The following is a 13,195-nucleotide window of genomic DNA, read 5'->3' on the forward strand; positions in this document are numbered from 1 at the left end:
GAATTGCCTGGCCACATGTGTGGCTGCTGTGACTTCAAGCGTTCCGGAGTCACTTCTGGATTTTGTGGATGTGTTCTCTGAGAAGGGTTGTTCAGAGTTGCCGCCACATCGTCCCTATAACTGTTCTATCAAGTTTAAACCAGGGGCCAAATTGCCTAAAGCAAGGATGTTTAACATCTCCGGTCCGGAGAGACAAGCGTTAAAAGATTACATTGCTGAAAGTTTGAGCAAAGGGCACATCAGGCCGTCATCCTCGCCTGTGGCAGCAGGGTTTTTCTTCGTGAAGAAGAAAGATGGTGGATTACGCCCGTGTTTGGATTTCAGGGAGTTGAACCAGATTACGGTTCGTGATCCATACCCTATGCCACTGATACCAGATTTGTTCAACCAGGTGGCAGGTGCTAAGTGGTTTACCAAGCTTGACCTCAGGGGGGCGTACAACCTCATAAGAGTCCGTTAAGGTGATGAGTGGAAGACGGCTTTTAATACGCCTGAGGGTCATTTTGAAAATTTGGTGATGCCATTTGGGTTGACTAACGCACCGGCAGTGTTCCAACATTTCCTTAATGATGTGTTCTCGCATGTTTTGGGGAAATTCGTTATCGTGTGCCTAGATGACATTCTCATATATTCTTGCGACCGTGATGCTCATTTAGATCATGTCAGGCAGGTGTTACAGCTTCTCAGAGAGAATAAGCTGTATGCTAAACTTGAGAAATGTGTATTTTCTGTTCAAGAGTTGCCTTTCTTGGGTTATATTGTGTCTGCTTCTGGTTTTAAAAGGGACGCCGCTAAGGTGCAAGCGGTGCTGCATTGGGAACGTCCTGATAACCTGAAAGCACTTCAGCGGTTCCTTGGGTTTTCTAACTACTATAGGAAATTTATCAAGGATTTTTCCATCATTGCTAAACCGCTAACTGACATGACTAAAAAGGGTACCAATTTCTCCGTTTGGCCTGAGGTTGCTGTGCGCGCATTTGAATTTCTTAAGAACAGTTTTGTTTCAGCCCCCATTCTTGTGCAGCCAGACGTATCAAAACCTTTTGTTGTGGAAGTCGATGCGTCTGAGGTTGGTGTGGGGGCGGTACTATCTCAAGGCTCATCTTTGAGTGGTTTGCGTCCGTGCGCCTATTTCTCCAAGAAACTGTCGTCCGCCGAACGTAACTACGATATCGGCAACAGGGAGTTGTTGGCAATTAAGTTGGCCTTTGAGGAATGGTGACACTTCTTGGAGGGGTCGGTCCATCAGGTTACTGTTATTACCGATCATAAGAATCTGCTGTATTTGGAGTTAGCCAAGCGTCTGTCCCCCAGGCAGGCTCGCTGGGCATTGTTTTTCACGCGGTTCAATTTTGTTGCCACTTACAGACCAGGGTCTAAAAACACTAAGGCGGATGCTCTGTCCAGGTGTTTTCCAGGGGGAGAACCTCGGGAGGATCCAGTACCCATCCTCCAAAAGGGTGTTGTGGTTTCGGCTCTCACTACCAAGGTTGAGGCTGAGATTGCCGAGGCTCAGGAGGAGGTACCATCTGAGCTTCCCATCAACAAATCTTTTGTACCGCTTCATCTCCGCTTAAAGGTTTTGGCGGAGCATCATGATGCTGTCCTGGCTGGCCACCCAGGAGTTAGAGGTACCTTGGAGTTGGTGTCATGTCGGTTTTGGTGGCCCAAGATCCGACAGGACGTGGTCTCATACGTGTCAGCTTGTACCACGTGCGCTAGGGCTAAGACGCCCCGCTCCCGTCCTGTTGGCACACTACTTCCTCTTGAGGTACCTAGTAAACCATGGACGGAAATCTCCATGGATTTCATCACTGATTTGCCCTCATCAGCTGGAAACACGGTCATCTTGGTGATTGTTGATCGGTTTTCAAAAATGTCGCACTTTGTGTCTTTGCCTTCGTTGCCTAACGCTAAGACTCTGGCTCAGGTATTTGTGCAGGAGGTGGTCAGACTTCATGGGGTTCCGTCTGACATCATGTCTGATAGGGGGTCTCTGTTTGTGACAAAATTTTGGAAAGCATTTTGCTCACGGCTGGGGATCAAGTTGTCTCATTCTTCGGTGTTTCATCCTCAGTCAAATGGTCAGACTGAGCGTATGAACCAAAATTTCGAACAGTACCTACGCTGCTTTGTCTCTGATAACCAGGAGGAGTGGTCTACCTTTCTTCCTTTGGCTGAGTTTGCCATCAATAATCACCGCCAGGAGTCATCTGGGGAGTCTCCGTTTTTTTGTGTTTACGGGCTACATCCACAATTTTGTACTTTGAGTCAGAGGGGCTCTTCCGGCGTTCCGGAGGAGGACCAGTTAGGAGCACAATTGTCATCAGTCTGGAGGAGAGTTAAACAGCGCCTGTTGAGTGTGGGTGCTAGGTATAAATGTGTGGCTGACAGTAGGCGTGTGCCAGGTCCGGACCTGAGTGTGGATGACTGGGTGTGGTTATCCACAAAAAACATAAGACTCAAAATACCGTCCCTTAAATTGGGTCCACGGTTTATTGGTCCATTTAGGGTCACCACCGTCATTAACCCAGTAGCGTACCGATTGGAGCTCCCTACGGTGTATAAGATACACAACGTGTTCCACAGGTCTCTTCTAAAGAAGGTGGTGGGTTCTGTGGACGCGGCGCCTATGCCACCTCCAGTCTTGGTGGATGGTAATTTGGAATTTGAAGTCTCCAAGGTGGTTGACTCTCGTGTAGTGTGCTGCACTTTACAGTACTTGGTACACTGGCGTGGTTATGGGCCTGAGGAGAGGTCCTGGGTACCAGCCTCGGACATTCATGTGGATCGGTTGGTCAGGTTTTTTCATCGTCGCCATCCAGACAAGCCGGGTCCTATAAGCCGTGAGGGCCCTGGGGTCCCTCGTAGAAGGCGGGGTACTGTCATGTCGGACGCTGTTCAGACCAGGTCGTTCGACAGACAGCGGTAATTCCGCTTTTGACCACTATGTGCTCATTGGCATCGGCTAGATTTTATCTAGCTGTTCCGGGTTTAATTTACCTGATGCTCGGATTGGAAGCTGGGCCATGCCCATTGCCTTTAAATAGTTCTCCTGAACATTGGGCGTCGCCGATTATAGCTTCTGTCTTGTGTATTGTTATCTCGGTCCGGAGTGGTGAGCTGATAGTTGGAGATTCGTTGCTGGTGGTGTATTTTCCTTTGTCTTATTTACTCCTTCCTATATTTGTATTTCTTTTGCCCTGCACATTTATAGTGTATTCCTGAGTGACTGCGGCGTGGTGTATATTTTCCGTTATCCTTGTCTGTTCTAACTGTGGGTATTGGAATATTACCTCTTCACTGGGTGGTGGGCGAAGGTTTCAGCCTAGGGTTGAAACAGGAGACAGGGTGAGGTTCGAGGCCTGGACATGCACACCATCAGTGTAAACTCCAGGTAGAGGGTCAGTCAGGATTTCCCTAGTCTGAGGGAAATTGCAGGGGCCCGGGTTATTAGCTCTTGCCCACCTAGTCTCCTCGTGACAGTAAGTCAATGGGTGCGAGAAAAAAAATCTCACGGCACTCAGATCATGCGAGTGCCATCCGATTTCTACACACCGATGTCCTTTGAAAAGCCGGCAATTCATCTGCCGTGTACAGTAAAAATAGAGGAGATACATACACATAGAATAGATAGATATAAAGAGGTCAGAGACATATATAATTAGTACAGTGCTTGTGTAGCTTACTGTACATATATTCTATTCTACAGTAACACGCAGCCTAGTTAGTGATACATCGCTGGAATTAGGGTCGCTGTTTCTACACTGCTGCTCTCAGATTAGGGGGCAAAAAATTAGTGACAGATATCCATTAAAACTAACATTTTTCACCCCAGTCTTAAAGAATATGACCATTGGAATAAGATGCGCCTAATTCATTAACAGGCACACACCACTCATTGAATGAAGAGCATCTTACAACTGTTGTGCGCCATTTCCAGAAATCTTAGCACATTTTTGATGAAATTTATGCCATGAAAGTGGCACCAATTTTAATGAACTAGACAGGTGTACATAGGCACTTGCTGATACTCCATTCATTTTAGCAAAGCTGGGCGGGACTGGCAAAAAAAACCCACCAAAAGTTACAAAATTTTGGAGCAATGTTGAGTTGCACAAAATTTTTTGGGATATTTCGAGGTGTTTTGTGCCAGAAAACTGGCAAAACAGCTTCTCGAATTGGGGTCTAAATCTTTCTCAAATTCTTAGAGTTTTGAGAATGATAAATGATGGGCCACAGATTGTACAGTGGACCTATGAAGACTTCAGCTATTCATGGACTTGATGGTGAGTTAGTCACATACTGTATGTGCAGTATATGCCACAGCAGCCATAAAATGGTGCAGAAAAGTTCCTTTTTCTGGGAAAAGCTGATTACATTTGCTGTCTATAGGAACTCTTATGTTGTGGATGCCATGCTGTGCAGAGCATCTAATAAATGGCACTATTAGCCACCCTTTGGATATAGTTGTACCTTTTTTTGCACTACTACAGTAAACAAGGTGAGGTCTGGGGCCAGTCCATTTTTTTGCCATAGTGCCCCAGTGATTGTTCATACCTCTCTGTATACTGTGCATTCATAGTCTGTTCCATATTTCATCACTGAATATTACCGTTCTGTTTGAAAACTAAACTTCACATCTCAACATGCCTGCAATGGTTAATCCCCAGGTTCTCGGTGCGGCAAGCAAAGCTTAGTGAAATCGCATTAAAACAGAAAATCTGGCGCTCCGCAGTCCTGCTCCAAGGTACTGGCAGTAAGATGCATTTCAAACTACAAGATCTTAGGTCATATTGTTATAGTACTAAGACAAAAGCACAACTTCTATAATACTGCTCCCAACCAGTTATATAAAAACATACCATGATGCATCCTGACAATTCAACATACGGAAATAGTCCGAGATATGTTACACCATAAATATAAATGGCCTTTTTAGAAGTGGATATAGAAGACATGTAGTATGAAAAATTAGATCATGTATGTAATTTAGACCTGATGGATGTAAATGGCTCAAGCCACCTAGCCTAGTGATGGACTGCAGCGGTGGTGTGCACTGTAGTGCAATCTGAGAAAGGTGAGTACCAGCATTATACCTCTACTAATTATGAAAAAATGGTGAAACCAAAATCCCCTTTATAAGGAATCTATCACCAAGTTTTTGCTACCCAATTTGAAAGCAGCACGATGAAGGAGCAGAGACACTGATTCCTGTAATGTGTCACTTACTCGGCTGCTTGGTGCAGTTTTGATAAAACTTTTTTCTGTTTCAGATCTATCAGTTACCTGAGCTCTGCATAACTCCACCCACATCAGTGATTGGTAGCTTTCTGCTTACACTGTGCATAGGCAGAAAGCTGCCAATCAGTGGTGGGGGCAGGGTTATACAACACTCAAAAATATGGAGGACTGCATGGCAGCAAGTTTACTGGTCCTCTAGTGATAATCTCCTGCTTATAAAACTGTGATTTTATCAGAACTTCAGCAAGCAGCCCATTAAGTGACACATAGCTGGAATCAGTGTCTCCGTCCCTACATTATGATGTTTTCAGACAGATTTCTTTCAAGTCACAAAGGTCCAGTAATCTTGTCAGTAGTTGTTTTTAGCGCTATATTCACAACTATGGTCAGAAATCTGTTTTCTCCTCCTCACTTTCCAGGTGAAAGTTGTGCATCCCACATACTGAAGCTTACAAGATCTGCAAGTCTTATTTGTGTGTGATCTGGAGAAGGATTATGCGGCTCTTTTCTTGGATTTTCTTGGAACCTGTGCGAGGTCACGTGACTGAAGGAAGCTGCTTACATTTAAAGGATGTGTTTGCTGGACCATTAAATGCAAAGCTGAAAACAATGCCCTAATCTAACTGCTTTACACCGGGAGATCAGACGCAGGTCTTGATGAATAATAATGGTTTGCCAGAACTGTTTACATTATAGAGAACAATGATGCTGAAACCGAGTGCAAAAACTTCATCCGAAGGATATTAAAATGGAGTTTTATCACACAGTGTCATCAAATTATCAACTTATAATTATGAATTTACATGAAGAAGCACACTGAAGATCATTCGGTCACATTCAATAAGCTTCTGTCTATTGTCTATCAATGCTCCCTTCGGGGAATTCTCATCTCCTATCCCAATATGTAGTAGGAGTAATACTAATACTAATAATAATATTAGCAGATACCTTCAATCATAAATGTAGTATTGTTAGTATTTTTTTTAATTCGCTTTTTTGCTTTTCTCATGTGCAGGAATTGCAGGACCTTAGGTATCCATGGTTACGTCCACTGATAAAGTGCGTTAGCAAGTTGCTTGTGATCGTAACCATGGATACCTAAGGTCCTGCAATGCCTGCACATGAAGAAAGAGACATGTATTATTATGACACCTATTACATATTGGGATAGGATCTTAGAGATGGAAATACCCCTTATACCCCTTTAATGCATATCCTAGATATCCTGGCATCCAAGTGCTGGAGGTGCATGGAGACCAGGGTGGACGCCTCACTGAATTTGACAACATCCAGAGTAACTTTTTGGGTGACACTGCTCTTCAGACTCATAACTCCGGAGGGAGCAGACATCGGTGTCCGGACATCAGTCCAAAGTTTTTCTATTCTAAAAAATGTCCTAAACTGTATACTCTAGTAATTAACATTCAGTAATATCAAGGAAAAGAATGCACATCTATAAAGAGAGCGGTACCTGAGTCGTTATCCATATTATCGGCACAAGCCATTTCCATAATGATATTGCAGCCGGCTCCACTCCACCCAACTTGACAGACGCAGTGCCACCCGTTTTGGTCAAGTGTACACCTCCCATTACCATAGCAAAGACCGGGGCAGCCATCTTAAAGAAAGTGAAGAAAAAAACAACAATCTCTATAACCCAGCTAATAATAAGAATTAGCACTATATAATGCTTGTACAGGCGGGCTCGGTATCTCCAACGGCTTTGTAGACTTTTGTAATCATTTTTAGTATGCTCCAGTAACAGCAAAAATAAAAAAATGAAGCAACAAGTCTTCATAGATGCTATGATATTTTGTGACTACATCTTTTAGAAAGGAGTAGCACATGTCAGCAACACCCAACATTACCCAGGTTTGGTTTGTGGACTGTAGCTATGGAGACTAGTGATGGGCGAGGATGCAATGGGCGAGAAAGAGATAATTTTCCCGTCCTCCGGAAAAATGCTCAAGTTTGCCATTCACTTTCATTATGCTGGCTAATTATTCTCCGAGCGTCTGGCCTGCTCGATTCGAGTGCCGAGCACGCGAGCATTTCACTGCTCGATCAACTGTAACTGAGACACATAGCTGGGCAGAAGAACTAGAAACACAAAACTGCAGGAATTTCTTTTATCTTTTGATTTATTTGCACTTGAGCAAAAATAAAAATAAATGTTGTAAAAAATATATAAATATTCCCTAATAATGCAGAGAGTAAAAGAAACAAATGGACGGTCATGAACTTATTGTGACATTAAAGGGAGGTGCAGATGACCATTTTTCTCTGAGAAAATCTGTCAAACTATGCAAATCACACTGTGATCAGAGTGGGATCAGAGTGGGATCAGCCTTGGATCAGAGAATGATCACAGTGGGATCAGCCTTGGATCAGAGAATGATCAGAGTGGGATCAGCCTTGGATCAGAGAATGATCACAGTGGGATCAACCTTGGATCAGAGTGATCAGAGTGGGATTAACCTTGGATCAAAGAGTGATCAGAGTGGGATCAGATTTTTTCGGAGGCGGAGAGAGAAAAAAAGTTTCTCTATCTTCTCCATGATGTCAATGCGTGGAAATTGAAACTCTGATGCCATCCTGGTGTAAGCGGATTTTTTTCATGGACCCGTAAACATGAATGGGTGAGTGCCATCTGTGCATACTGTGATCTTTTCCCTTTGACCACTCGGTGCGAGGAAAGAAAATCAGACATGTACACAGCCCTATAGGATAACATGGGTACTAATGACATTAGACAAAACCATGGTTAACACTCCTCTGATTAAAACGGTCGTCTGAATGAACCCTAAGGCCGGCCTCACACTAGCGAGTTTTACGGACATATGAGCGCATAAACTACGTCCGTAAAATACGCATTACACACGGCTAGAGTTGAGCATTCCAATACCGCAAGTATCGGGTATCGGCCGATATTTGCTGTATCGGAATTCCGATACCGAGATCCGATACTTTTGTGATATCGGGAATCGGTATCGGGATCGATATTAATGTGTAAAATAAAGAATAAAGATAAAAAATATTGATATACTCACCTCTCCGACGCAGCCTGGACCTTACCGATGTAACCGGCAGCTTCCGTTCCTAAGAATGAGTGCTTGAAAGACCTTAGATGACGTCGCGGCCTGTGATTGGTCGTGTGAGCGGTCACGTGACCGCCACGCGACCAATCACAGGCCGCGACGTCATCTAAGGTCTTTCAAGCGCTCATTCTTAGGAACGGAAGCTGCCGGTTACATCGGTAAGGTCCAGGCTGCGTCGGAGAGGTGAGTATATCAATATTTTTTATTTTTATTCTTTATTTTACACATTAATATGGATCCCAGGGCCTGAAGGAGAGTTTCCTCTCCTTCAGACCCTGGGAACCATACAGGATACCTTCCGATACTTGGTGTCCCATTGACTTGTATTGGTATCGGGTATCGGTATCGGCGATATCCGATACTTTTCGGGTATCGGCCGATACTATCCGATACCGATACTTTCAAGTATCGGACGGTATCGCTCAACACTACACACGGCCCAATGATTCCCTATGTCCCAACTCCTATCAGCCATATTTTACTCATCCATATTATACGGTCTTGTACGGCCGTACAAAATCGCAGCATGCTGCGTTTGTCACCGTATTGCGCAAAAAAATCGCCAATGAAAGTCTATGGGGGCGAGGAAAATACGGATTACACACGGACCAGCAGTGTGACCTGCGAGAAATACGCATCGGTGTTAGAGAGAAAAGCCGGTAATTCAATTGCCGGCTTTTTCTTTCTCCTTAAAGGTGACATTAAGCTTGATTAATAATGGAGGGTTAAATCATTTTACAGCCAGGAGCTGAGCTAAAGCACTCGCTCCTGCCTGTAAATCCCCAGGTACTGAATAGAAAGCAGAGTGATCTGTAGTTACCTTGAGTTGCGGTGATGCGCCATCTGCTGGATGTCCTCATGAACTGGAGCGTTGGAAAAGTTCCCACGCTCGAGTTCATATGAGGACATCCAGCAGAGGGCGCATCACCGCGACTCAAGGTAACTACAGATCAAACTGCTTTCCATTCAGTACCCGGGGATTTACAGGCAGGAGTGAGTGCTTTAGCTCAGCTCCTGGCTGTAAAATGATTTAACCCCTTCAGATGGATTTACTTCGTGGGACATAACGATGGAAGGTATGGAATATTGTTGTTTGTTTTTTTAACTTTGTTTCAGGACGATGGTCTTCAGGTGGATTAAGAGTCTAATAAAATATTACAACAACATGTGTCTTTATTTCATTAAAATACTTGTAAATAATGTGTGTGTGTTTTATTAACCATTTAGTACTATTGGATTAATAATGGATAGGTGTCATAATTGACGCCTCTCCATTATTAATCTGGCTTAATGTCACCTTACAATTGCAAGGAGACATTAACCCTTCATTACCCCATATCCCACCGCTACACGGGAGTGGGAAGAGAGTGGCCAAGTGCCAGAATAGGTGCATCTTCCAGATGTGCCTTTTCTGGGGTGGCTGGGGGCAGATGTTTGTAGCCAGGGGGGGCCAATAACCATGGACCTTCTCTAGGCTATTAATATCTGCCCTCAGTCACTGGCTTTACCACTCTGGTGGAGAAAATTGCGCGGGAGCCTACGCCAATTTTTTCCGCCATTTAACCCTTTATTTTACAAGCTACATTGCCCAAATTTTGCACATACACACTACTAACATTAATAGTGTGGAATATGCAAAAAAAAAAGGGATATGAGATGGTTTACTGTATGTAAACCATGTCTCATATCCTGTCGGGTTTGGGAAGGAGAAATGAAAAGCCGGCAATTGAATTACCGGCTTTTCACATATATCGCGCTGAATTAAATATAAATACAGAATATATATATATATGTGTCTCAATGACATATATATACTGTATATATGTTTTAACGAACATTTGAGCACATAAATTCATTAGATGTCGGTTTTGCAAGCCTGCGAGAAAATATCGCAGTATGGATGCCATACGGATTACATACGGAGGATGCCATGCGCAAAATACGCTGACATACCCTGCCTACAGATGACATACGGATCACTATTTTGGGGACTTTTCTGCGTATTACGGCCGTAAAAAACTGACCGTATTTACATACGCTGAGTGTGACGCCGGCCTAAAGGTGAGGTATCAAAATGTATGTAAAGGATGTGCAGCAAAATAAAAGAAACACCACATTGCAGGAGTGTAAAGAGCTGCACTAATTGCAAATGCCATTAAAGAATATTTAGCTTCTGGCTTCTTCATTGGCGCCTAATAATGATCTTCCTTTATAATATGTGAACATACGTGGCTTATATTTTATTTTACTGTGATCTTTGTTTCTGAGAACATACCTCTTACAGCATCCAAGTAGTGAGCTGCAAAGAAAAGGCAAACAGAGAAAGTCAATAATATGGACAACTGTTGAATTAAAGGGAACCTGTCACATTTAAATTGCAGTCCAATCTGCAGCCAGCATGTTAATGGGTACGGAGAGCTAAGGAAATTGATATAGAATTTTGTGGGTAAAGATTCAGTATAAGCTGAGTTTTATTTATTCATGTCTCTGCTCACACTGAGCTTTTCAGTCAAGTGGGCGGTCTTAATCAGTGACATTAAAGGGGACCTGTACCAGCAGAAACGCTATTAACCTGCAGGTATGGGGTTAATCTGCTGGTTAATAGTGTTACTAACCTGTCCGGCTCCTGCACATAGCCCAACGCTTTGGGGAAAAAGTTAACTTTATTCTCCCTGGCAGCATTCAGGTTTCACTCATGGGGGTGGCACCAATGCACGTTTAGCCAGCGCTCTGAATATATTGCAGAGCCAATGCCAGTCAGGGCCGGGGGTACGGTTACAGCCTGCGCCCTGTATACTTAGAGCTGTGACTGACCCTGTGCCATCGCCACTCCCGTGACTGAAACCTACTGCTGGCTGGGAGAATAAAGCTCCTTTTGTTCACCTCAACGTTCAGTTATGTGTGAGCACCGGGCAGGTTAGTAACACTATTAACCTGCATATTAGCACCATATCTGCAGGTTAATAGCGTTTTTGCTGTTGACAGGTTCCCTTTAAGCCTACTATATATAAGAGAGCATGCAGAAGTAGCTGTCAATCACGGATGAAGGCCGCCCACTGCACTGGAAAGCCAGAATCAGCATTCCCTACAGATCTATATGTCAGTCTGCTCCGCTCCACCTGCTCTATAACATGCAGCCGCCATCTCCAATGTGACAGGTTCCCTTTAAGCCTACTATATATAAGTAAGTATGCAGAGGTAGCTGTCAATCACAGATGAAGGCCGCCCACTGCACTGGATAGCCAGAATAAGCATTCCCTACAGATCTATATGTCAGTCTGCTCCGCTCCACCTGCTCTATAACATGCAGCCGCCATCTCCAATGTGACAGGTTCCCTTTAAGCCTACTATATATAAGTAAGTATGCAGAGGTAGCTGTCAATCACAGATGAAGGACGCCCACTGCACTGGATAGCCAGAATAAGCATTCCCTACAGATCTACTGTATATATCAGTCTGCTCTGCTCCACCTGCTCTATAACATGCAGCCGCCATCTCCAATGTGACAGGTTCCCTTTAAAGGTTTTATTTAAGCTGTATTATGTAAATGAATTCTGAGTTCTATACCGACAATTATTCATTATATTAATTATGCTAAAAACACTGCATGATGGGATGCCATAACATAGACAGTAATACATGACAGCAGATATATCCCAATTACAGCTTCGCTGTTTCTGAATCTGAATCGGAGGACGAAAATATAAATCTGAAATGTAATTAGTCATTAAAAGTTTCTTTTCATTGTTTTGTTTTACCAAAGTGAAGGCCTGGAGGCAGGAATCATTAGTCTGAAATCTTGCACGTAAGAAAGACAAACGCTATTTTTATTCCATATTCCTGGTTTTATAATTATTATTTTACATTAGAATATACAACATACTTTGTACATTTCATCTTCATATTTGGTGCACAGATTCCTCGGGATCCATCTCCAGACAAGTACCGATAGATCCTAATGGACCCCTTTGACTTTTACACAATGTGTCACGTTGAAACCAGACTTTCATTATTTTCTGACAGCAAGAATAGCCCCGCAGACTTTTCTTACCATCTTAGATTCTTGCCATTAAAAATATCAGTCACACTTATGAAAGAGGTTGTCAGAGCTTGGGACAAAAGTCTGAAGTCACTTTCTGTGAGTGTAAGCTCTCAGTACACACGCTGTCATGATTCCCAAGCAGTCACGTCACTACAGGAATGCGATTTGCACACTTGCGGTCACGTTCTGAATAGTCACGTCCATCTTCATTCAACACAGAAGTAAATTGAGAGAAGACAAATGAGTCTAGTCCAATCACATACATGCAGTCACATAACCGCCTGCTCATTCCTGGAATACTGGGGAATCCTAACAGTGTGCGCATTCCACCATTGCACACTGTCACAATTCAGCAGCCTCAAGTCACATACCGTGCCTGCAGACTTTTGGCCTAAGCTTGACCACCCCTTTAACGAAGACCTCTCATCAAAAATTTTGTCCTATTAATATATTGCAGTCATCATATTATAAAGCACTGTTACTCACAATTGCTCATTTTACAGCTACTTCTTCTTGTCTATTAGGTCTATGACATCACGTCATTAACAATTAACTTGTTAAATCCTTGCGGTGAGGTTGAATTGTAGTTCTAATGATGACTCATGCGAGGAAAAGAAGCTTTACGTTTCTACATAGAGCTTAGAAGGATTCAACAAGTTTGTTTTTAATCATGTGAGGTTATAGACATGACCTCCGATGAGAAGCAGTGTTTGCCGCGCTCTTATGCACATGACAGCGTGGCAAACACTGGATGTCCGGGCCCCCCATTCAAGTGAATGGGGTCTGGGTTAAGGCACTGTTCTGGTACCCG

The 13,195-nt window shown here is 43.5% G+C and overlaps 1 protein-coding gene across 5 annotated transcripts in view; it reads right to left on the reverse strand.

The window, feature by feature from the left end:
* Positions 1-13,195, reverse strand: part of TENM1 (teneurin transmembrane protein 1) — a 1,288,567-nt gene that overhangs the window by 308,158 nt on the left and 967,214 nt on the right. For all 5 annotated transcript variants that reach the window (XM_077285119.1, XM_077285117.1, XM_077285116.1 and 2 more), the window contains 2 exons: positions 10,618-10,641; positions 6,716-6,862 (listed from right to left, as the gene is read on the reverse strand). In XM_077285119.1, coding sequence (XP_077141234.1) covers positions 6,716-6,862; positions 10,618-10,641 — 171 coding nt within the window. The remainder of the gene's footprint in view (positions 1-6,715; positions 6,863-10,617; positions 10,642-13,195) is intronic.

This window comes from Ranitomeya variabilis, chromosome 2 (genome assembly GCF_051348905.1).
Source record: "Ranitomeya variabilis isolate aRanVar5 chromosome 2, aRanVar5.hap1, whole genome shotgun sequence".
Classification (NCBI taxonomy): Eukaryota; Metazoa; Chordata; class Amphibia; order Anura; family Dendrobatidae; genus Ranitomeya; species Ranitomeya variabilis.